The sequence below is a fragment of the Zonotrichia albicollis genome, chromosome 16 (genome assembly GCF_047830755.1).
Source record: "Zonotrichia albicollis isolate bZonAlb1 chromosome 16, bZonAlb1.hap1, whole genome shotgun sequence".
NCBI lineage: Eukaryota > Metazoa > Chordata > Aves > Passeriformes > Passerellidae > Zonotrichia > Zonotrichia albicollis.
In genome coordinates this window covers 12,759,910-12,783,346 of record NC_133834.1, presented here as the reverse complement: position 1 = coordinate 12,783,346, position 23,437 = coordinate 12,759,910, and the positions used below count along the sequence as shown (strand labels likewise).

The 23,437-nt window shown below is 43.9% G+C and overlaps 1 protein-coding gene across 34 annotated transcripts in view; it reads left to right on the top strand.

The window, feature by feature from the left end:
* The window catches only part of RBFOX1 (RNA binding fox-1 homolog 1), a 1,150,782-nt gene that overhangs the window by 361,686 nt on the left and 765,659 nt on the right, over positions 1-23,437 (top strand). For 7 of the 34 annotated variants that reach the window (XM_074553037.1, XM_074553034.1, XM_074553029.1 and 4 more), the window contains exon 1: positions 148-281. The exons of 24 other annotated variants lie outside the window; for them this stretch is intronic. In XM_074553037.1, coding sequence (XP_074409138.1) covers positions 279-281 — 3 coding nt within the window. In that variant the 5' untranslated portion in view covers positions 148-278. Of the gene's footprint in view, positions 1-147; positions 282-476; positions 675-23,437 lie in introns of those variants that run through there. 3 more of the 34 variants (XM_074553023.1, XM_074553024.1, XM_074553020.1) reach the window with 1 other exon arrangement.

Below are 23,437 nucleotides of genomic sequence, written 5' to 3'. Positions count from 1 at the left end.
CTCGGGCCCTGCTCTCCCCCCGCCACCGCCGCGGCGGGGCCGCCCCCGGGGTCTCGCCGAGGTCGCGGTCGGGCCGGGCGGGGGCCCCGCTGCTGCCGGAGCGCGGCGAGCCCGGGGGGAGCCGGGCGGCGGCGGGGGGCGCGGCATGCGGCGGTGAGCGAGAGAGCGAGGGCGGCGGCGCTGCCCGCGGGAAGGGGCTGCGGCGGCGGCGGGAGCCGCGTCCCGCTGCCACCTGCCTGCCGGGGCCGCCGCGACCCTTCGCCTCCGCTCGCCTCTTTATGGTGAGTTTGGGCCGCGGGGAGCGGGGGGCAGCGGGGCCGGGGGGCGCGGAGCATCCCGGCAGGTGCGCGGAGCTGCGGCCGCCCCGCTCTGCCCCGCGGCCGGAAAGTTGCCGGGGCAGCCCGGGCGGAGGGAGGGAGGGCAGGGATGCGCACCCGCGGAGCGCCCGCGGCCGGGATGCTCTCAGGGAGCTCCGGCGCTGGAGCAGAAGGATGCCCGCGGGTCGGGGACACCGCGCCGGCTCCGCTGTCGCCCGCGAAGCGCCGCGGGGAGAAGCGCGGCACGGGAGGTGGCTCCCAAAGGCAGGGAACTGCGAGGAACATGGGCACTCGGGGCTCTGCCGAGTTGCTCGTTCAAAGAGTGCAGATATTGAACTGCTGGGAAACTACCTGCCTGTAAGTCCCCGGTATTTGCTGATTTTATTGGCGATTCATCAGACCGCTTTTCTCCTGCATGCCTCTGTCAGGGAATGAAAGTCTCGGTGTTAACAGCCGCTCGGTGCGGGTGCAGTGACACTGTGTAAATGTCCAGGCAGCTCCTTGGGGATGCCGCTCCTCGGCAGGGCAGGGCTGTGCCCTGGGAGAGGGGTCTGAGGTGTGACAGTGGCACACGCCGTGCATTTCCAAATTCTGTGATGGGGCTGTTGGGCACGAAGCTGCCAACTTAGCATGGTTCGCACAGATGGTGAAAGGAATGTGGTCTGAAGTTTGACTGGAGTGATTCACATCAGCGAAGTGTGAAAGATCTTGTCCAAATCCGCAGCTTTTGTTTATCTACTCTGTGAATTGCAAATGTGCTATAGTATGTCACATTCTGAAGTAAGTTTAGTGCTGACTGTTTTTAAATAAAATTCAGCTTATTTAAGGCGAGGTGGAGCATAAAACACAGCAGACGCTGCTGGTGGTGTCCCAAGAATGTCAAGTACCTTGTTTCACTTCTCCAGACTCGATGATACTTAAGAGAGGAAAGATACTGTGTGTTTCATTTGTCATTGGGAAGTGTGAAAACAGTTGTATGCATGGGCTGTAAAAGTAGAAGCAAGGTTTTGTCACTCTGTGGTAGAGATTGATGATGGTGGACGAATTGCAGTCTAAAACAGAGCTAGCCCTCATAGTCAAATAATTAAGTTTTAGAAATCAGTCATAGCTGCTTGAGGAGTTATATATGTGGGGAAGAAGTGGGGCTGTGTGAATTTTCAATACGTATGTCAATAGATCATTTAGTTTTCAGGAAAGTGGTTGATATCACGTGCTGCAGTTATCAGGATTGTAGTAGTGATTTAGAGCAGATATTTGATTTTTATTTACTTTTACTGGAATGTTTTCCATTACTGGGTTTTGAGGAAGCTATTTTTATGTAGGAATTCTGATTATAGTCAAGATCTACTTGCTATCTTATGCAGACTTTAAAGGCTTGACTTCCCAAGTCTAATTTACAGTTTATTCTTCTGGTAAATACATTAGACAAAGGATCCAGCATTTGCTGAAATGAAATCTGTATTTCTAATGTCAAAACTATATTTCTTTTTTCTATTTGTACTTAGCTGAGTATCAGTAATAGAGCTGACAAATGCAATGAATAAAATTCCCAGTCTGTTGATGATTTTTATAGTTCTTGTAATTGAAGTACTTGGTGTCCTTGACGTGACGAGGGTGCTGCTCTGGCTTTCATGAAAGGCTGCCCTTTACTGACAGAAATACTGTCAGGAGTCAGGTGTGGAGGAACAGAGTGTGGCGCTGAGTCCCTGTGCACAGTGTGCTCCATTTCCAGCCCAGGATGCACACGCAGCTCTGCCAGGTGCAGTTCCCAGCCCTGAGAGTCATTCCAGGGATGCCTGCACGCTGCAGGCACGATCCCTTCTGGCTGCTGCTGCTGCAGCACACGAGGGCAGTGCTATGTCCTGAGGCCGTGGCTGCCAGCCTGCTGGGTTTGAAGCGTCTCCTCGCTCCCTGCTCAAAGCCCCCTTGAAGTTAAACATGAGCAGCAAGGCCAGGAGGGACTCAGGCACTCCTGTCAGTGTTCCTGCCCAAGGCAGGATCAGCTCGTACCTGTGTCATCTCTGATGGCATCCTTCCCGTGCTTTTTGTATTCCCGTTCCCCTCTTACTTTTCTTCTGCTTTTGCTGTCTTTTCCATGAATTTTTCTTTCTTCTTGGTAATGCTCTTACCTATTATTTCCTAAAGAATCTTATCTTGTTCCCTGCAAACTCTTCCTCTGGTGTGGCAGTCAGTCTCTTGCAGTATTTTTTCCTCTTTGCTTTGTGGGAGATCTACTGCTTCTTTGCCAGCCCTGTATAATATGCTGGATTTACCAGGTTTCTGCCTAGTCTTTAGGAGAAATGTAATGGAAATAGTACTTTGTGCAGACAGGTAAGGTGCTTTGTTCAGGACCCAAGAGCTGCTCAGTATCTGCTGGCACTGGGGGAGGTTGAGCTGCTTGGAAATAGAGGAGAGACCAATGGCTGAGTTAAAAAATCCACCATTGTTAATTTTTCACCCTGTGGTTTGAACTGGCATGATCTGGTTTTTAAATCTACCTAGAAGCATTGTATACCATAAAGGGTAGAGCTCTTAAGTGCTGGCCACCAGAAGAAATATAATTTACGGCTATTGAAGGTATGGCTGCCTTAAGCATATTGTTGTCTGCAGGGTGTACTCGTCTGAAAAAGATGAATCTGATGTAATTAAGAATAACACCTCATAGTACAGCCTGGGAAAATATATAGTAGCTGAAAAATATGTTTGTTTTATGCATGTGAGAACTCCCTCTACTTAATTGTTGGATCTTTACTCCTTCCTATTTCATGTGGGAGATGGGGATCCTCTTGTCTCACACAGCCTTGTAAATGTAGAGTGTGAACAAAACTGAAGTTAGGGAGCAGGAAAATGGACAGGGCTTAAAAGAGTGGCAAACAGAACATTTATGAGGGGTCCTGACTGTTTCTGGTCTTGATAGGGTGAAATCCCAAATATCTGTAGCAGAACTTCTGATGACTCCATTGAGCAAAATTGGAGCTGTACTATTTCCTGAGGGCAGCAGGCTCTTCTCTCTGAGGATCTTCTCCCAGGTCATTAATGACAAGCCTTTTTTACTTTTTCTTTGTTTTGAATTCTTTGCTTAGTAACACTTTCTTATGAATAATTTTGTTCTTTTATTTAAACAATTGAATTTTCCCGTGCTCATGATTATTTTGTAGTGCAAGTCCTCATTCTGGGGTGTATAATGCCATCTCTGACACTTTATGTTGTGCATTCTTGCAGAAGTTATCAGTAGATTGTGATTGCATCACCTATTCCGAATGTCTGCTTTAAAGATTAAAAGCTGCTTATGAAGCTCTCAGTATTTATTACACTTTTCCTTCACAACTATTATTTTGCTAAAATTTACTGTGCCAGAAATGACAACTTCTTGCAAAGGAGATAATTTTATTTGTGTCCTTCAATTTGATGCAATAAATATAGTATTCAAACGGAAAGAAGATGGAAAATCCCTTTTGGGATGCTGCAGTTTGTGTAATTCTGTAGAGCAGGAAGGGAAGAAAGGGGTGGTTGTGTTGGATTCCCAGGATGGGTCACAGCTGACCAGCAAGCAGCATCAAGGGCCAAAAATAGGCTGGAATACTATTTTCTGTAAAGTAGGTGTAGTTTATCATCTCTAATCTTCTGCTCAAGATTTTTTGATTTTCAGACATCCAGAAGGAAGAATATTTAGGAAATATTCCAAAATCCAAGCTATTTTGTGAAGTATTGGTTTGGCTGGTTTCAAGGGGAAAGCAGCTGTTTGGTATTTTATAAGGATGAATATCTTTCAGAAGTTGGTTAAATGTCTCTAACATAAAACTGAAGCTCTGTGGCAGTTTTGTCCAAGCCAGCTAAAAACTCCTGAACATTTTGCAACTTTGGATGCAGCTCCAAAATCCCGCGTTCCCAACCAGCAGCTCCTGTGCTGATAGCGGAAAGGAGCACAGGAAATGTGAATTTACACTGACGATGCCTCAGGAAATGTGAATTTACACTGCCTCTGCCACTGAGTGCCCTAAAACCCAGACAACTCCCAGGGGTGGGAAGTACTGTGCCACCAAGTGGGAGCTGCAGGAGCCAGGGGGGCTGTGCAGGAGCAGCACAGAGCACAGCTGGTGTGAGCAAACTGAGATCCATTAAAATAATTGCTGTGTTCAGCTGGGAAGGTGTGAGGGAGCCTGGTTAGAGCAGGGTGAGCTGAAAGCTTGGCTGTGTCAAAGGGCAAACATGCAGAACTGAATCAGTGAAGATAAACAGCGCAGGGCTGGCTGCAGGGCCAGGTGCAGCTGCCTGGGACAAACACTACAAATACTCAGATTTTCTGTTTGCAGCACACTTGGCTTCAGCCCTCCAGAGCACAGCCCGGGGTCAGGAAAGTTTAGGATACAGCAAGGAGAGGTCACAGTGCTAAAAAAGTGAATTTCAATGATGCAGCCTAGGATACATCCCAAGCAATTGCTGCTTTAGGCTCCTCAGTGCTAAAGCAATGGTAGTGAGAGCTGGAGCTGCACAGAATCACACCCACAGAACATTCTGGGTTGGAAGAGACCCACAAGGATCAAATCCAACTCTTAAGGGAATGGCCTGAATGGGGAGTTAGTGCCTCTCTGCATTCTATGAGTTTTGTACATCTTTGATTTGAGTCTGTTGCAGTGATAGTTGGGATCCAAACTTTACTTTTGGGCATATATTCATAACTGTTTTTTTCTTCTGCATTTTCTTCTAGAAATAAATAAAGTATGAATGTGTGCTGACCAATTTTCTTGATGAGGGCACCCATAACATCTTGCTCTGCTGGCTGCAGGTTCCATAAGTTTTGTAAAGATTTTATTGTCTCCGAGTTCAGTCTCTGTATTAGTTGTGAGCAAAAATTATATGATCAGAACAGTAAGAAGCTGGCCTGAAAATATTTTCTCTTGAGAAATTCAGGGAAACTCAGACTTGATGTAGAAACTTCCAACTCTAAAAGTGTATTGTTTTGAAGGTGTGAGTGCTTGTGTGAGTAGGAAATTTAGAAGAATGTTTAAACAAGGAAGGAGCACTATTTCATATTAAAGTACTTATTAATAGTACTTTGATATTAATGAGTACTTTATAGTACTCTTTATAGTTGGAGCAGTTGTAGAGAAGGTGGAAGAAGCCCTGTGTACGGATGGTTTTGTTGGACAGTTGTACTTCTGTTAAAAGAGAAAAGTTTTGCTGTGTTTTAATCAGCCCCATGTTCACATGAGATCAAACACTAAATCCCTGTGTGCTGCCCTGTGGGAAAGCCCAGGGAGGTGCAGTGGCTTTCCCTGGACTTGGCTCATCCTGCAGTCTGTCCTTTGGGTGTTTTAAGGCTTTTTTCTCTTTGCTGCAGCTTACACATGAGAGACACATGTAGAAAACAGTTCCACATGTAATGCTGTTGTCTTACAAAGCTGACAGTCTGCTGTGCACCTCAAACAGATCCAGAGCCCTGGGTTTCAAAATAAAACATTGTGTAATTATCTTGTTGTCTTGAAAAAACATATCTTTTCCACGTCTATTCAGTGATTGATGGCAGCCATCTCTCACAAAAGTGGTTTGGCTGGTGAATCAGCATTACTGCTGCTCTGGATGGTCAGTCCTTGAGTTTCTGCTTTTGTCTTTTAAATATGTTTTGTTAAATAGGCCCTCAGGTGTCTGAGGTTTTCCACACGTTGTAGAGGATTGGTGATTTAGGGTTTGAGGAGAGAGAAATTAGACCAAGTTGAATGGCACTGATCCAGGACAAAGGCTTGGTACTCTCTGTCACAGACAATATTCTGTCTCTGTCTGCCCTGTTCATTCACTGTTTGTAGTTAGCAATCATTCCTAAATTAAGGATTATGCAACATTATGGAGATATTTTGTTGAGCAAATGATTTTTGACTGTCAATAAAGAACCTGCAAACAGTGCCTGTATGAAATTGTAGAATACAGTATTATACCCTGCTTTCAGAATAATCTTTTTGTCTTCAAATGGATGTAATTCTGTAACATTTCCCTTGATTAAGCACAGCCTGTGTGGTTTCTGACCATAGAGCAGAGTTTTTCTGTGGGAAAAGACATTGAAGCATCAGTTTCAAGTCGTGCTACTGGGTGGTTCTCTCTGATCAGCATCTCAGGAAATAATATGAAATACTCTGCTGTTACAATGAATCTCTACAGTGCAGCTCCAGGATTAAGGAAAAAAAATAAAATAGTGTCACTCCACTGCAGGCAGTGCACTGTGTCTGTAAGTAGTTACCTAAATGTCCTTTCCTGCAGCATGGAAGATAAGCTGCCTAAAATGTCATCTACCACATGGTGATCCCCATTTTGAGCTGCAGCAATAAAAATGCTAAGGAAGTCCCAGAGTGCAGTTTGAATTGAGCCACACAGAGTGACCCAGCAGGAAGGTGAATGGATCTAGATATCCTCCTGATCTTTCTGTGATATTAGTCCTTTTTCCCACTCCTTAATTTAGGACACTCTCCAAATGGCTCCCTCCTTTCCTGGTGCCCTGCTCTGGTTGCCATCGAGATGCTGTGCTGGCCTGCACAGGCACCCAGCAGGTTTGCTCTGGCCATTACCAGTGCTGGGCTCCTGCCAAACCCCCAAATTGGCCATATTGCATGTTTCACACACTTGCTTCCCTGTCAATGTCCTCAGCTTCAAACCAGATTAATCCATTCTTACTGTTTTCCAATCCCCAGTATTACCTGGGAGTTTTTGATTTGTGTTTTTGTCTTGTTATTTCTATTTTACAGTGTTGCTTTCACTTTGTTTCAGTGCTGAATCTCTGGCTGTAGCTGGTTATTAAGGATCTATGGCACTCTGGGAATAATCAGCCCTACAGCCCAGTTTTCAGTGGGGCAGGGTGGGATTTCCCTGTGCCCTGGGGTACAGGGCACAGCCAGATCCTCCTGCACAAGCCTTATTCTAAAATCACATCATCTTTAATGCTGAAGCTGTTTTTTGCTCCTCCCACTGTAAAAAGCCTCCGAATCAGTCAGTTTTGGTGCTGGTGTGATCTTCCATCCTCGCTCTGGAGCTGCCATATCCAGTGAGCCACCTGATCAATCACTTTTCTCTGCACACATTGCTCCAAACATGCGGAATGATGCAGTCAAGGAGTTTGGCCCCTCCAAGCACTGTGGGCAGTGTTTTGTTTCCAGCAACTGCCATTTCTCTGCAGGAGGGTTTGTAATCAACTTTTGACGGTAACACTCCTTACATGTTTTTGCCTTTTAATGTGGTTTAGGCAGAGATTTGCCCCTTTCTGTTGTTTCAGTGCTCATGGTTGTGCTTCTGCTTTTGAATGGGCTCAAATTGCTGCTTCAGTTCAGCCAGAGAGCTGCCTTCTTTAAAATGTGTGTGTGTGTGGCAGAACCTAAGTGGATTTTAAAAAGGACTCAAGTGTCACTTAAAATCTCATTATACACAAACTTGGCTTAGGTGGGAACCTGTTGCCCTGATTTTTTAAGTTTTTCTAACTAAGCCTTCTGATGTTTACATTCTTGTAATGAACTTTCTCACACACTTAATGTAAATAATTAATTTACATTAAGTAATAATGTAAATCACATTTCTCCTTTTATGGAAGAGGAGAAATGTGATGGACTGTTGGTTTGTCCAGTGTCATTGGAGAGGTGGCACTGTCACCCTCCAATCTGCTGTCAGTTTAGGAAATCTATAAATGTTGGAGTCAGAATTAAACTTTTTTTTGCCTTGGAAAATCCAGTGTCCACATCTTTATGTTTCATGTCCTAGAGTGACAGGAACCTAAATACTTATTTGTGTTCTAAATATGAGGTGCTTTTCTGCTCTAATGGATCCAGAGTGTGTCACAATGAAGTTTTGGTGCTGTAGTATGCAGGGGTCTGCAGGACTGTGGGGATGTAAAGGACACTGAGGTCACATTCCCATCTCAGGTAAAAACCCTGTCTGGAATGAAAAGAAGTAATCCAAAAGCTTTAAAACTCAAGCAATACAAAAAAATACAACAGCACAGTAAATACATATAGGTAAAAATCAAGTCTCTGCAAGTTAATGGTTCCCAGCAGCTCTGTTCCAATCAGCGCCATTACCTGGCTTTGAGCTGCAAATTTGTTTTCAAGTGGTGGCCACGGAGCTGTGATGGCCCCGTCAGGGTCTGTCACAGCTCAGCTTGTGGCTGATTGACACGGGCTGACAGCCTGGGGGCTGTGGGGCATTGTTAACAACTGTTGCGCTTTGGGGGGAGTTCTGTTGACGAATAAAACAATAATTCTTAATATCAGTGTTCCTTTATCAACAGGCCTTAAACCATGCAATTTTTAATTAATATATCTGGTAGTCACTGTGATGCTTTGCTGCGTTACAGCCTCACAAGCAGGCAAAGCAAAGGAAAATTAGGAAGCTTCCCTTGATATTAAAAGTAACCTAGACTTTTCTTCTCTCTCCATATTTGCACTGTTACAAAGCAGTAGACTGAAATATGAATCCAAATTTCAAATGTGAGTATTTCTAGCAGATAGAAAATCTTAAAACTGTAAAAATTGTTTTCCCAATGAAGCCACTAAATATTTTGTCACTGCCCGTGCAAGAAGCAAAAAGATTGGACACTAATTTCTGTGTAAAAAAAATTATTGAAGCTTTTACAGGGTGAAGTTATCTTAATCAAGAATTATTAAGGTACAAATTAGATTGAATAAAGTTTTTTCTCATCTTTGGAATAGTTCTCAAATGAACTATTCCATGGTACATGACCATACTGTTCACAAGGAAGTAATAAATGCAAGTGAGGTAGAAATGGAGAGTGAGAAAGGTGATTAGCTCTTCCTGCCTGCAGATTTCAGACTTTTTGTTGCCAAAATCAAACTGTATTCATCATGTGTGTCCTGCTCTGAGAGATTCACACTTTGCCAATAAAGGAATGCTCTATTAGTTGCATAAATGGGTGCATCTTTATTAGCTGAGGGAAATTTTAGGTGGTAAATTGGCTGCTTTGCTGCTGTCCCTGTGTTTGAATCAAAGCTGTCCTATCTGCAGATCTCAGTATTGTTTTAAGGAGCTCGTCCTCAGCCAGTGCTTCAATGACTCCTGAGCTGTGTTGTATTAGTATCTTATGCATTTACTACTTAAAATGCCACATATTTTAATCTGATACTTCTTCTTTGAAGGTCTCCAAAGTGAGTCCCAAAATCTCTACAGACCTTCTCTCATGTAAATCAGCAGGAAATTATATTGATCATAAAAGGGAGGAGAAACACTTTTGGTGTCCTTGCATTATGTACCATTTGTGCTTCTCCTCTTACCTCCCTCATCAGTTTTGCCTGTCCGCATCAGGGCAGCCCACGGTGGAGCCGGCACCTTTGAGGGTCATTTTGAGGCCTCTGAATTGATAAGAGGAAAGCTGGTCTTTTTAAAATTGTTATTATTATTTTTTAATTCTGGTATTCGTGCAATGGCTCTTGTAGTGGCGTGTGCTGGGCTGAGTGGGGCAAACAGGGATCCTGTTTTCAAAACTGCCTTTGGGGATCTCCTAAAGATGTATCTTTCCTCTCACTCTGCTGGAAGGCTGGCTCTTGTCATCTGTGAATTTGAAGACTCTGGAATCACCTTTTAAAGTGTAGGAGACTTCTGGGGTAATAACAAATTCCCCTTCCTTTTATTTTTTTCCCCTCAGCATTTTCTCTGCTGATGTTTAATATATAAGAAGTTTAAATAATTGAATAAACTGTCTCGAATGAGGAAATTGAAAGGGAATTCCAGATGAATGTTGTAGCACAGCGCTGTTGCTGCTGGGCACCGGGGTGTGTGTGGTCCTGCCTGGCACCACGCTGGAAGAGGAGGCAATGGGAGGGTGATGCACTCAGTAGAATACATGAGTGCTCAAATAATGCATTCAAAAGGTGAATTTGTGGTTTTCATTTACCTTTCCACAACTCTGAAATGAGCCTAGCTAATGAGCTGATAAAAGGAATTGACCTTGCAGCTGATAGCTGATGTGGAAATACAGAGATATTGAGGAAGGTGTTTATGATCTGCACTCAGCACAGCTTGGCAACTGTTATTATTTGATGATTTGCATCATTGTTTCCAATACCAAATGTATGCCTCAGTAACTAAATGCAACACATCTGAGTTGCTGACACTGTGAATTATGATTTTGAATTCCTTCTAGTTTGTGTTTAAATTGTCATCCATAACTTCGTGTTACAGCACACACGAGGGAGGGAATGCTAAGCTGGGATTCCTATAGCAAGCATTAAATGAATTTATCACACCCTTTTCAAATGATAAATTTAGAAGTGCATGAAGATTTACAGAATATTCCCTATTCACAAGCATTGCAGGTTAGAGCTGCATGCATTAGCTGGGATGTCTGACTTTTGCAGGCTGTAGGTTTGGGAGCAGTTCAGTCTTTGGGACGCTGTTGTGGTTATCAAAATGTCTCTGTTGATTGTGGTGAATGATAAGAGATAATTGATCTCCTCTGCTGTGTTTGGGTATCACCCTGGATAGGTGTGCTAGGTGATTTGTGTATTATCTTTAGGTGTCTGTGCTGCTAAAATAAAATAAAATCTGGTCTTTTAATTGGCTGATCATTCCTGGGAAACAATACTTGCCATGATCAGCCTGGCCTGAGTGACAGCTCCGGTCACAGTTTTGGATAGTAAATTGGAAGTTCTGGTCTTTTGTTGGAAAGAAATGAGGGAAATAATTATTTGAATGTAAATTTTCTGCCCTATCACTGGGTGTTTTCATACAAATTAGGCAAAAGTAATTTCCTGCGATCCTTTAGAAGTCAAAGATGGAAGAGAAGTGTATTTGTGTGAATTGTTCAACCACAGAATGTCACACACACTTTAACATTTGCAAGTACAGAATAACTGGTTTAATTTGTATATCCAGAGATAGACAATGTTAATGCAGCCCATTAGATAGGGGAAAACCTGCTGAGGACATAAAATCGTAATCTTGAGAGAAATTCATTTGGAGAAGCCAGCAGATGTCAGTGTGTTCTTGTCATACAGCCCTTTTGTTTTACACAATAATTTCCCTGGAATGAAATATAGAAATAGTAAATGATGTAACACCATGGCAATACAGGCCTGTTTGGTTTAAATGCTTTCCTGAAAAGGGATTTATTTCTGGGCCAAGGCTGGCTTGACATCCAGGTACACACCAGCTTTCCCTGTGTGTAACTCCTCCTCAGACTGTGTACAGTAAAAGTCTGTGCCAAATGAGGATGTCATTGATAGTATTGCACCTTAGCTTCTGATTGAGATTTTTGTTTCCTGTCTATGTTTCCTTCCTGTATTGTGAGGCATTTTGAGAATGCTGGCACACTCCCTCCTGTTTGCCCAGCCAGGGTGTGTGTTTGAACTCTGATGTGTCTAATCAAATCTGTCCCTCTCATTTGGAGATTATTTTGCCACTGTTTATACACAGTAATAAAAACCAGATGAGCTGTTCCTTGTCTTCCTTGCATTTCAAAAATCAATAGCATGATGACATTGTGGAGAAGCCTCTCCCTGAAATGCAAACTGCTGGCACAGAGTGTGCAGGGTGCAGAATTCCTTGTCTGGGAGGAAGGGCTGACCATGCTGACCCCAGTTTTTAAGTCAGGGATTGTGGCAGGGTGCCAGGCTGCCCTGGGCAGGGCTGGGCAGATGGAGCTTTGCTCAGGTGTGCAGGAACAGATGGAGCTGTGGCCAGGAGCAGCAGGCACAGCCTGGTGCCAGGGAACCCAGGCCAGCTCCATGGGCAGCACAGGGACCACCCCGAGACCCCCTGAACGTGGCTCCTGTGTCCCAGGCTGTGCCAGCACTGTCCTCACCCAGGGATGGACAGGCCACAGCTCCACAGGGACACTGGGGCCGTGCTGCCATCAGCTCCAGCCCCACTGTGGTCACTGTGGCCATTGCCCAGCCCAGTCCCCCCAGTGCTGATCACCTGCAGCACTCAGTGTGCTCACCAGGAACCCTGTCTGAAGAAAAAGGCTCTTTTCTTCAGCCATTCTTAAGGAGCTGATGTCAATTTGTTCTTCTGGGCTGTGTGTTGGGGAGTTTTTTCTCTTCAGAATGGATCAGGAGTGCTGGGAGATGTTCCCTGAGTGGCATCAGCATCATTACATGATGTCTCAATGGACTACAGGAAGATGGAAGATCCCAACTTTCTGAAAACCTTCTTACATTTACAATTTCCCACACTATGTTCTTTTTTTGTATATTCACAGTCATAAAATAGTCTAGTTTCACTTCAAGGTTTTTAATTACATTTCCAAGGAGAAATTTAATTTACATTTCTCTTTCTTCAACTCTCTTCTTCAAGCTCTGTCATCTTGTAGTGTTTGTTTACCTATTGCCAGACCTATTCTTTGTGACTTACTCCTCACCTCACACTGTTGGAGTGATTTTCAGATCATGCAAATGAGAATCAAGGCAGGCAAGGTAGCTAAAAAAAGATTTCTCTGGAGTACAACCCCCCCAAAGTAGAGCATTGCTCAGGTTGTAGGATGGGAAGAAGCTATTTGATTTTCCAAGGTTGGTTTTGGTGCATTTGCCCTTAATGCAGTTTCTACAGCTGATGACAAACACCCCAAATTCCTGTTGGCCCTGGAGTCTCCCCCAAGCACCAAATCCCTGGGAGAGAGGCTGGGAGCAGCCTCTGGTCAGGAATTCCCAGAGAGTTTTGGCAGAGATGTTGTTCCAGGCTGGGCAGTGGCAGTGGGAGCTGCTCCTGCCCCTGGAATGGGAAATTCCACTCTGGCTCTGAATCCTGCTCCATTTCCAACCCTCTAAAGGCAGCAATGTCCTGTCCAGTCACATTGCAACAGATGTTAAAAATGTTTGATTTAGTTTTTAAATGAAGGATGGACTTTTGTTAAGGAAGCTGAACTAACAGGCAGCATAGTGCTGGAGAAAATTCTCCTTTTTTTTGGTTTATTTGGGTTTTTTTTCCTGCTCTGTTAGGCTGAAGGATTTCTGCAACATTCCCTGTGCTCCTCAGCAGAATGACTCCACTGGTTTTGGGGGAAGCAGGAAAATGTCTTTTGCTGACTGGTGTGCTTCATCCTGGGCACAGATCTGAGGTGTATTCAGTGTAGCTGCAAATAAGTCACTCTTTTAAATGGGAGATTTCAATAGTTAAACACCTGCAGGGATGTCTGTGAGCAGCTGCTGATTAAAAATAAAAAAAATGCAGCACATGACACAGTTTTCTCCTACTTGAGGTATTGTAGTGGGAAATAAAGGATGATTTCTCACATAGCTGTTTTCAAAGCCTGATCTTTTTTCAGCATTTAGGCAGTGCCATTAAGTGTTTTAGCTTTGTGTGTTAGACATTTCACTGTGTTCAGTGATTTTCTCCCACTGGATTAATTTTTGAGGCTCAATTCTCATTTAGAAAAAAAAGAAAAAAAGGGGTTGGGGTGGAATTTTATTTCCCAGAGGTGAAAGATGCTGTTTGAAGGCTACTGCACACATGGAGCCTGTGCCCATGGAGAGCTTCCCTTGAGGAGAAAAACAGGGCCAAGCTGGGCCTGAGGAGCACTGATGGTGCTCAAGGGCAGTGACCTCGTGGAGCAGTTGGAAATAAATCTGGTGGTGCTGGGGCTGGGTGTTAATTCCTGTCAGAAAAGCACATCCAGCTTATTTCATCCCTCTCAGGGATTCCGTGGGCAGCACCCAGGGGTACCCTGTGCAAAGGCTTGGCTGTCTTTGCTCCTTCTCTCTGGAGTGGTTCAATAATCAATATTCAGAGGCTGGTTAGGTCAAGAATCAATACCCAGAGATGGTTGGTTCCATAATCAATGTTCAGACATTGTTGGTTCAATGTCTGAACATTGGTTCAATAATCAATATTCAGAGGTTGGTTGGTTAAATGATAAATATTTAGAGTTGTTGGTTCAATAATCAATATTCAGAGGCTGCTTGGTTCCATAATCAATATCCAGCGGCTGCTTGGTTCAATAATCAATATTCAGGGGCTGGTTGGTTCATTAGTCATTATTCAGAAGTTGGTTGGTTCAATAATCAATATTCAGAGACTGGTTGGTTTCATAATCAATATTTGCACGCTGGTTGGTTCAATAATCAATATTCAGAGGCTGATTGGTTCATTAATCAATATTCAGAAGTTGGTTGGTTCAATAATCAATATTCACAGGTTGTTGGTTCAATAATCAATATCCAGAGGCTGGTTGGTTCATTAATCAATATTCAGAGGCTGCTTGGTTCAATAATCAATATTCACAGGTTGTTGGTTCAATATTGGTCATTCAGAGGCTGCAGGACCCCCTCAGTTCCCAAATATAAAGATATTATATCTGAGACACTCCTTTAGCCCAGTTTGATGGGCATATTGGTGTGTTCTAAGTATTTTAAAAATACAGAGGTATTTTTAGCTGCTGTTGGTATTAGGATGATTTATTCTTAATGCCAGAGAAAGAAGGGTGAGAGCAAAGGCTGTTGAATATTTTAATAACATAATTTTGATCTATTGGGTAGAAGTTAGGAGGTTTATATGGCTTTCTTATTCAGAATATGGCTCATCAGGGTGGAGATTCTCCCAGGAATCACAAGAAATGCAGAATTCTGTGCAGAATATATCAGGGGACTGATATAGTAACTGATAGTAACTTGCTTAATTAAAACAAATTATTGTGAAGTTCTCTGGATTGCATGATGGGGTTGCATGTCCTCCCTGTGGGGAAAAGCAGAGGAATGATCTGGCTCTTCTATTTCATCTGTAGGTGGTATTTACCTCGTTTTAGCTTGCAGTAAGGTAGAAAAATTATAAAGAAAGGCCTCATAAAATCAATGCTGCTCTCCTAGAATCAGTCCCTGGCCTTGTCAGCTCACCCTTTTGCAGGTTCCCATGTGAAAGCAATCCTGGTGTGATTAAATATAATTTACCCAACATAAACCCAGAATCCAAAGAATTTATTACAAAATGTCAAATTATTTCTTTCTCAACATACGAAGTGCATATCTTAACAAATGAATAAGTAAATAAATAAAAAGAAGCCCTTCCCTTTTAGAGCAACCTCTAGGATCTGGAACAAGATTCCTTATGTTCTTTGTGGTAATGGACCAAAAAATAGCCATGAACTTTCTTTAGGGAACTGTTAAAAAATAATATTTTCTTTTTATTTATTTACTTATTTATTAATATATGCATTTCATATGTTGAAATGGAAATAATTTGACATTTTGTAGTAAATTCTTTGGATTCTGGGTTTATGTAGGTAAATTATATTTCTACAAACTGAATGCAAGCTTAAATTTGAATCATCAGTTCTCTTGCCTATGAAACTGATACCCATTTAATGCTCCTTTCATGGTGACTTTCAGCTGAAGCTCTAAAGGGGTTAGCAGCAATTTGTTTCCCCTGTCTGCAGCTGAAGTTTCCTTGAAAAGTTTCATTAACACACTATCATGGTTTAAAAATAGAAACTCAAGAGACTTACTCCAACTCAAGTAATATAATGCATCAAGAAGCTTTTCATTTTATATTATAATTATTCCAAAGCACTTCAACCTAGCCACTTTTCCATTATGAGAAGAATTCTACACCATTTTGTACCCAAAATTGCATTTCTCAGAAATTCTATGCCTGTGTGTAGATAACTTGCACTGCTCCTATTGTCCTTGCTTCCTCTCTGCTGTGGAATTAAATCCCAATGTTTAGAAAGCTCCTAAATGAGTTTTGTTGCTTTCTGTACGCACAGAAGAGCAGAGAAGCTGCAGTGCCCTGTGGATTGGAGAGCATGATATTGGGGATTTCTTGCTCCAGTAGCTACTGATGGGGTGCTTTTCAAGTCCTCCTTCTGTCAGAATTATACTCAGGAGAAGTTCATTTCTCTCTTTTTCCCTTTCCCTCCATCCCCCAAAAGAAATTCATATTTATTGTATGCAGGCAGCTGGACAGTTCTTCAGTGTTTAGATATAAACTCTGTATATGGTAACTTCATCTAAACATCTGCTGGTGTTTTAAATACTAAATAAACAAACAACTTGCTGCTAATTCATTGACACCTGCCAGTTTCTCTGGAAACTGGATCCCAAGGAATTCTCAGTCAGCTGCTTAAACTGAATGGAAACTCAGCTTTGAAAATCCAATTTGCCTGCTGCCTTGACACTTACAAATGTCTACTATTTATTTTGGGCAGCAAATTATTAATTTGCCTCTGGGCATGTCTTTTGCTTGTTTTGGGGATAGTGTAGGGTTGTTTTTTTGTTGTTTGCTTGTCTGTGTTTTTAATGTGTGTATTTTCATACAGTGTGGACTGACCAGGATCAGAGACTGGCGGGGCAGAAAGGGACCCCTGGATGTGCTGTGGTGCCACCAGAGCTGGGCAGGAACACCCAGAGCTGGCTGCCCAGGACATGCCCAGGTGGCTTTTGGGTGTGCCCAAGGTGGAGCCATCCCAGCTGGAACATCCCCAGGGCTCAGCACCCTCCAGATGCTCTGGGGGAACCTCCTGGCTGCCACTGTGTGCTCACTGCTCTGCTGCTGTCCCAGCACCACTGGGACAGCCTGTGCTGCTTTTACCCCACTTTCAGGTATTTGTACCTGAAAGTGGGTAATTGATGAGGCTCCCCCTGGCCTTCTCCAGCAGCTCCAGCTCTCTCAGCCTTTCCTCACCTGAGGGGTGTTCCAGAACCTTCAGCAGCTTATCCAGATGGCTGAGGACATGGTGGGGCAGAATTAGTGGGTGCTGGGGAATCCACCTGCATGTGGGACAGGCAGGAGGGTGTTTAATTGGACTGAGCCCTGTCACTGGGAACTGAGGCACAGCCTCACCCAGAGCTCCCTGGGGCTCTGAAGCTCATGCCTCTAAAGCCACTCCAGAAGCTGGCACCTGTTGCAGACATCTTTTAATGAAAAATCCTTTCCTTAGGATTTTTCCTCCTGAGAAGCTGAGAGGCCTCAAGAGCAAAATGGAAACATTGATTATCTGCTGCTGTGGAATGCAACAGGTGCATCAGTGATTGGTCTCATAGAGTTGTTTATAATTAATGGCCAGTCACAGTCCAGCTGGCTCAAGCTCTCTGTCCGAGCCACAAGCCTTTGTTATCATTCTTTTCTATTCTTAGCTTAGCTAGCCTTCTGGTGAAACCTTTTCTTCTATTCTTTTAGTATAGGTTTAATGTAATATATATCATAAAATAATAAATCAGCCTTCTGAAACATGGAGTCAGATCCTCATCTCTTCCCTCATCCTGGGACCCCTGTGAACACCATCACAGGCACCTTGCTTGTTCATCTCCTCTCCACATCCATCCCTTCAGCCTCTGCCTGGCTGCAGGTTTGGGAGGGAGCTCAGCAGCATTCCCTGATTTCCTTCTACACCTCTGTGGAACACTCAGGTGGGCAGGCGCAGCAAAGCCATCACTGCAAAGGCACACAGATATTTCCTGGAACAGCATTCCTTCTCCATTAGCTGCTTATCCAGATGGCTGAGGACATGGTGGGGCAGAATTAATGGGAGTTGGGGAATCCACCACACGTGGGACAGGCTGGCAGGCAGTCAGAGAGCCCTGAGAAAGGTTGTGGCTGAAGGACACCGCTGTTGGGAGCACAGATGAAGATATATTCCTGAACTCAAGGAGGAAACACAGAGGGAGCATTACTGCATGCAATGATTAGATGACTGACTAATGAGCCTTGAGGGGCAAGGAAATTGGCTACAAAAGCAATTAAATAAGCACCTGACATTCCAGTGTACTCTGTATAAACACTGAACTTTTCCCATGTTTAGTTGGCAAAGCAAAACGAGTGCTGTTTAAGCATACAAGGCAAATTGCTGCAGGAAGAAAAAAATCTTTAAAAAATCTGTGTTAAACAGATTGTTCTTCTGAAAGTGTGTTAGTAAATGCTTTTCTCTGTCAGGAGGTGTGATAACACATTGCAGAGCCAGCCCTGTAAATCACTGTCCACAGTTTTCATTAGTTATTCCGGATATTCAAGCCAATATTAAACTTCATGTTCTGCTTTAATCTGTCTATTGTTAGATACCATTAGGTAATAATGGCTTTTTTTTTTTCCTTTACGGACAAAACTTCTGCATAGTAATCCAAATATAAGTGACAGAAGGGTCATTTTACATAAAATCTTGTAGTGGGATAGAATATAAGAAAATAAAGATAGTGTAGAAAGTAGTTTCACCCCTAAGGAGTTGCAGCTGGGCCAATTATGAAAGATCAGGAGCAGGCCTGACTTTACCAGGCCACAGCTGTAAGCAATGAGATGCAGATGCTATAAAAGAGTGGGTGGCTGGGTGAGAAGGGAACTGGAGTCAGTGGCTGCTTTGTGAGGAGGAAAGAGTCAGTGCTGTGAGGAGCTGCCCAGGAGAAACACCCAGAAGGTATGGAACTGTTGTGATAAGGAGATAGCAGCATGGAACCCCTGTTAGAGGGTTCTATAGGGTAGGATGGTAACAAAATCTGATGAACTAACATAGGATAGGTGTTTGTGTGCCATAACAGGGCATCTGTGCAATGCACCTGGGCAGGTGCTGGTTAGCTTGGAGTGCAGTCAGTCCAGCCATGGACCTTTCAGAAAGGGATGTTGACCACAAAAGCAGTTAAATGAGATTTTTTCATTTTGGCAGATGGAGGTTTTGAGGTGTTTTGACTAGAGTGTGAGAGGGCTCTGGCTGAGATGGAAGGAAGGTTTTTCCTTCAGGCACAGGCAGTTACAGTGTTTTATGCCAATTCTCATCACACAGGGCTGTGCTCACCCTGTGCTGAGGGCAGGGAGCATCACGCCTTCTACAGGCAGAGGGGAATTCACCCACAGGATGGAACAGATGTGAGTATTGCCCTCAGCTTTCTCCTTCCAATGTACTTGCAAATCACTTGGTCAAGAACTTCATTTGCTGCCCCACCCAGTGGAAGTAGCACTTTTGGGATTCTCTTGTCAGGCAATTCAAGGTCAGCAAGAGATTTGAAACACAGTCTCAGTGAGCCAAAGATGAAGTGTTCATAATATTTTAGAGCAAACCAGATTCTCTGGTGGTGTTGCTGATCTTCAGCCAGGTGCTCAGTCAGTCTCTGGCAACCTTTCCTGTGAGGAGGTGCTGGGAGTGTCACTAATTTCGTTCTTGCTGATAAATGTGTGCAGCTAAAGGAAGAAAGTGGTTATTTTCAAGTGTCAATTGGAGTTGTAACTATGTGTGACAAGGAGCTGTGCTGGGAGATTGAAGCAAGCGGTTTCTCCCCTCTGTAACCAACTAGAAGCAAATAAATCAGGTGGGATTTTCTTTTTCTGTAAGAGGAGTTAGAATCACTTCTTAAAAGTATTGAATAAAGTTATATTTGCTGCCAGAAAATCATGCTTGGTCTTTTAAAGCAGCCTAAAATTAATCACGTATTTGTTTCTTAATTGCCTCATTAAATTCAGGTTCAAAAGTCCTCCTGTACTTGGAAGTCACAGGATGCACTGCTGAACCCCATAAATGTTGTGTATGCCCTGGTTTCTTCAGAGGATAAGAATTCTGGATTTCTGAGCTGAAAGAGCTTTATTATGAAGTGACATGTCTGGCTTTAGAGACAGAGGTGGAATTGGTACATCTGAAATTAATGAATAATATATAAGGACTGATACCAGCCTTGCTTCATGAGTTGGCCTTGCTGTTTAGCCTCAAGCAGAAGCAAGAAACACACACCACAAAAAGAAAGGTTGTTAAGGTAGAAAGTTAAATATTTAATGCCAGTGTCTGCTGTATATTTTCCTTCTGTGTATTCGTGGAAATAGATTTTGGAACTGGAGGCAAATGTTATTTAAAATACAGTAGTGGCAGAAGGGGCATATTTGATTGAGTCATCAAAGTGCTAGACTTTGTAAAAGGTATGAGAGAAAATTCCTGGATTAGCCTTGAAATTTTCACTTCCATCTTCCCTTTTCTTTGGGGTATTCTGGGTCTGATTTTGGCTTTCATTTGGGATTTGTGTGTACCAACTCTCCCTTTCTTTCCTGTTTTAATGAGGTGGATGAGCAGGCAGCAGTGAGAGCTGGTTGTTTTCCCAGTAGCAGTTGTGTCTTTCAAGCCCTCCACAATGCATCCTGTCAGTGACAACACTCCAAATGTAACACACATCCTTGTCTGCTGCCTTCTGCCATAAAAAAAAGGTTTTGTGAGCCTGCTGGGTCCAGAAACAGCACTGGAATTTCTGTTTCCTGGGCTATCCAGGAGCTGGATGTTACACAAAGGAAGGTGCTTGGGGGACAGAATGGATTTTTGGCTGAAAACATCAAAAATTGTTAGAAAAATGTTAACTTGGGTATTTTCTTCAGTTGCCCTGGAAGATGTAGTTGGAGCATTAGGGTATGCTGAGATTTTAATGATCCGATTTGTTGGCAATGCAACCTGTTTGCAGCTGCGCAAGTTGCAGTAAATTTGTCCTGGATCATTGTATAGAAAGGTAGATTTTGTTTCAAGGCTTTTGGTATTCAGCTGAAACAAGAATTACATACAGATTCTGATGTTGAGCTCCTTAAGAAAAGAAATCATTGTAGAATATGTGAATTTTCTCATTTGAAGACCTGTTTTTAAATCCGTTTGTATGTTTGTGTCTGTGCTTGCTCTCAGTTTCAGGAAGGGCTCAGTGGGCTTCCATGGGCTTGGCATTTCAGTCTGGGTCACAGGAGCCTGCTTTTCTGTCAGGTAAAGGCAACACTTTGTTTCTTCTACAGATCTATGATAAATTTTGTGTTAGACTTTCCTTGTAAGACCTTTTAATATTAAAAAAAGCTGTTCCCAGTGGCTGGAAGAAGGAGGAATGTGCTGATTATTGCTGTGTCTTGTTTTGGACTCAAGTCAGAAATCCACTGCCAATTCTGCAGGTGTTTTACATGAGAGGCAGCTCAAACACACACATGTCTGTGATTGCATAGATGTGTCCACACTTACTTTATTTCACTCTTATTCAGAGCTTAAAAACCCCTGTGTTTGCAACCTTGAGTGCTGCCAAATGTAGTTGGATAATCCCTTGTCCAAAACTCTGATTTGAGTAAGAAGAAAAATGTGGCCTCAGATTTTGGAAAGAGAACTTCTGTGGGAAGTTAAAATGATGCAGGACTTGTTCTTGTATGGGGGTAGAATATAAGAAAATCAAGGTAGTGTAGAAAGTAGTTTCACCCCTAAGGAGTTGCAGCTGGGCCAATTATCAAAGATCAGGAACAGGCCTGACTTTACCAGGCCACAGCTGTAAGCAATGAGAAGCAGATGCTATTAAAGAGTGGGGTGGCTGGGTGAGAAGGGAACTGGAGTCAGTGGCTGCTTTGAGAAGAGGAAAGAGTCAGTGCTCTGAGGAGCTGCCCACAGGAAACGCCAAGAAGGTATGGAACCTTTGTGATAAGGAGACAGCAGCATGAAACCCCTGCAATAAGATAACATGTTCCCTGGGGCTGAACAGGCAGCTCCAGTGCTTTTGGGAGGCTGGGCAAGCACGGACCCTGTAAAGCTCACCAAATCCAGTGTTATTGCACTGAGCTTTTTGGAACACTGTCAGCAGTAAAAAGCGCTGGTTTAGGTTGTTGTTCTTGAGGTAGAGCTGGCAGGCATGGTGGGCAAGAGTGGTAAAAGAAAGAAATGTGCAGCTTGAGGAAGACAGTTTGTAAATTAATTTCACTATTTTTCTAATTGCTGGTTGGTTGAGGTTTTGAAGAAACACAATCCATTGGCCACTCAGAACAGAATGATAAATTAGTAGTGTAAGAAGAATCTTTTAGATCACATAGCACTTACAATGTAATTTGGTCAGCTTTAAAAGTATAAGCTCTCCTTAGAAGCATAAGAAATATGCTACAACTTCAGTTATGTTCCCTATTGACTTAACCTGGTGCACGTGAAGTACATTATAAAGCATTAAAATGCAATTATTGCCAGCATTAACCTGGCAACGTTGCTGATTTTGAGGCTGAGGAGGACAGGAGGTGACGCAGCCAGCTCAGCTGCTCCTCAGGGAACTTTTCTGGCCCTGGTTGCAGGGCATTGTGCTGGCACGGCCTGAGCAGGGTCTGTGCCAGGGGCAGGGTGAGCACAGGACTCCCCAGAGCTCTGTTTGCCCTAAAGGGCTGGGCCAGGGCAGGTGGGGGAGCCTCTGGTCCTGTGAGGTGGGACTGGCTCCAGGTGTGCTCCCCACTGCAGGTGTGAGGAGCTGGGCAGGCATAGAGGTGATTCTGGAGCTGGATTTCCATGCCAGTACTGCTGGCCAGGCACAGAAATGATTCTAGAGCTGGTTTGCCATGCCAGTGCTGCTTGGGCAGTGCAGTGTGGGCACAGATGGGATTCTGGAGCTGGATTTCCATGTCACTGCTGCTGCTGGGGCAGTGCTGTGCAGGCACTGAGGTAATTCTGGAGCTGGATTTCCATGTCACTGCTGCTGCTGTGGTGGTGCTGGACAGGCACAGATGTGATTCTAGAGCTGGATTTCCATGCCAGTGCTGCTGCTAGGGCTGGGGCAGTGCTAGGCAGGCACAGATTTCATTCTGGAGCTGCTTTGCCGTGCCAGTGGTGCTGTGCAGGCACAGAGGTGATTCTGGAGCAGGATTTCCATGCCAGTGCTGCTGCTCTGGAGATGTGCAGTGGAGCAGCAGCAGGACACAAGCTCGTGTTTACACGTGGAGCTTCTCCTTCCCCCAGTGCTGTGTCTGGGCAGTGCCAGCTTCTTCCTGCACTGATTGCAGATCTGAGAGGCTGCTCCAGGGCAGAGAGTGGTGCTGAAACCCCTCACTGGGCTGGGAGTGCTCTGCATCCCCCAGGCTGAGCACCAGGCACAGTGTGAGTATGGCAGGGACCCTCCTGCATTTCCCATTTACCCATCCTGCTCTCAGGGCTCAGCAGGGCACAGTGTGAGTATGGCAGGGACCCTCCTGCATTTCCCATTTACCCATCCTGCTCTCAGAGCCCAGCAGGGCACAGCGCTGGGGGCAGCCTGGCACAGGTGCTTTGGCATTTTTTTGGCTGTTTATTTTTGATTTCAAGCCTTCAGCCAGGAATCCTAGCAGATTGCAAGCGTGCTGCCACGGAGTTTACAAATCTTTGTGCAATATTTTCAAAACAAAATGTGCATTGAAGATCTTCTCATAATTTGGATACAGATTAAGTACAGCTGAGCTGTTTTATCAGGTTGTGTTTCATGTGTTGATGTATAAAT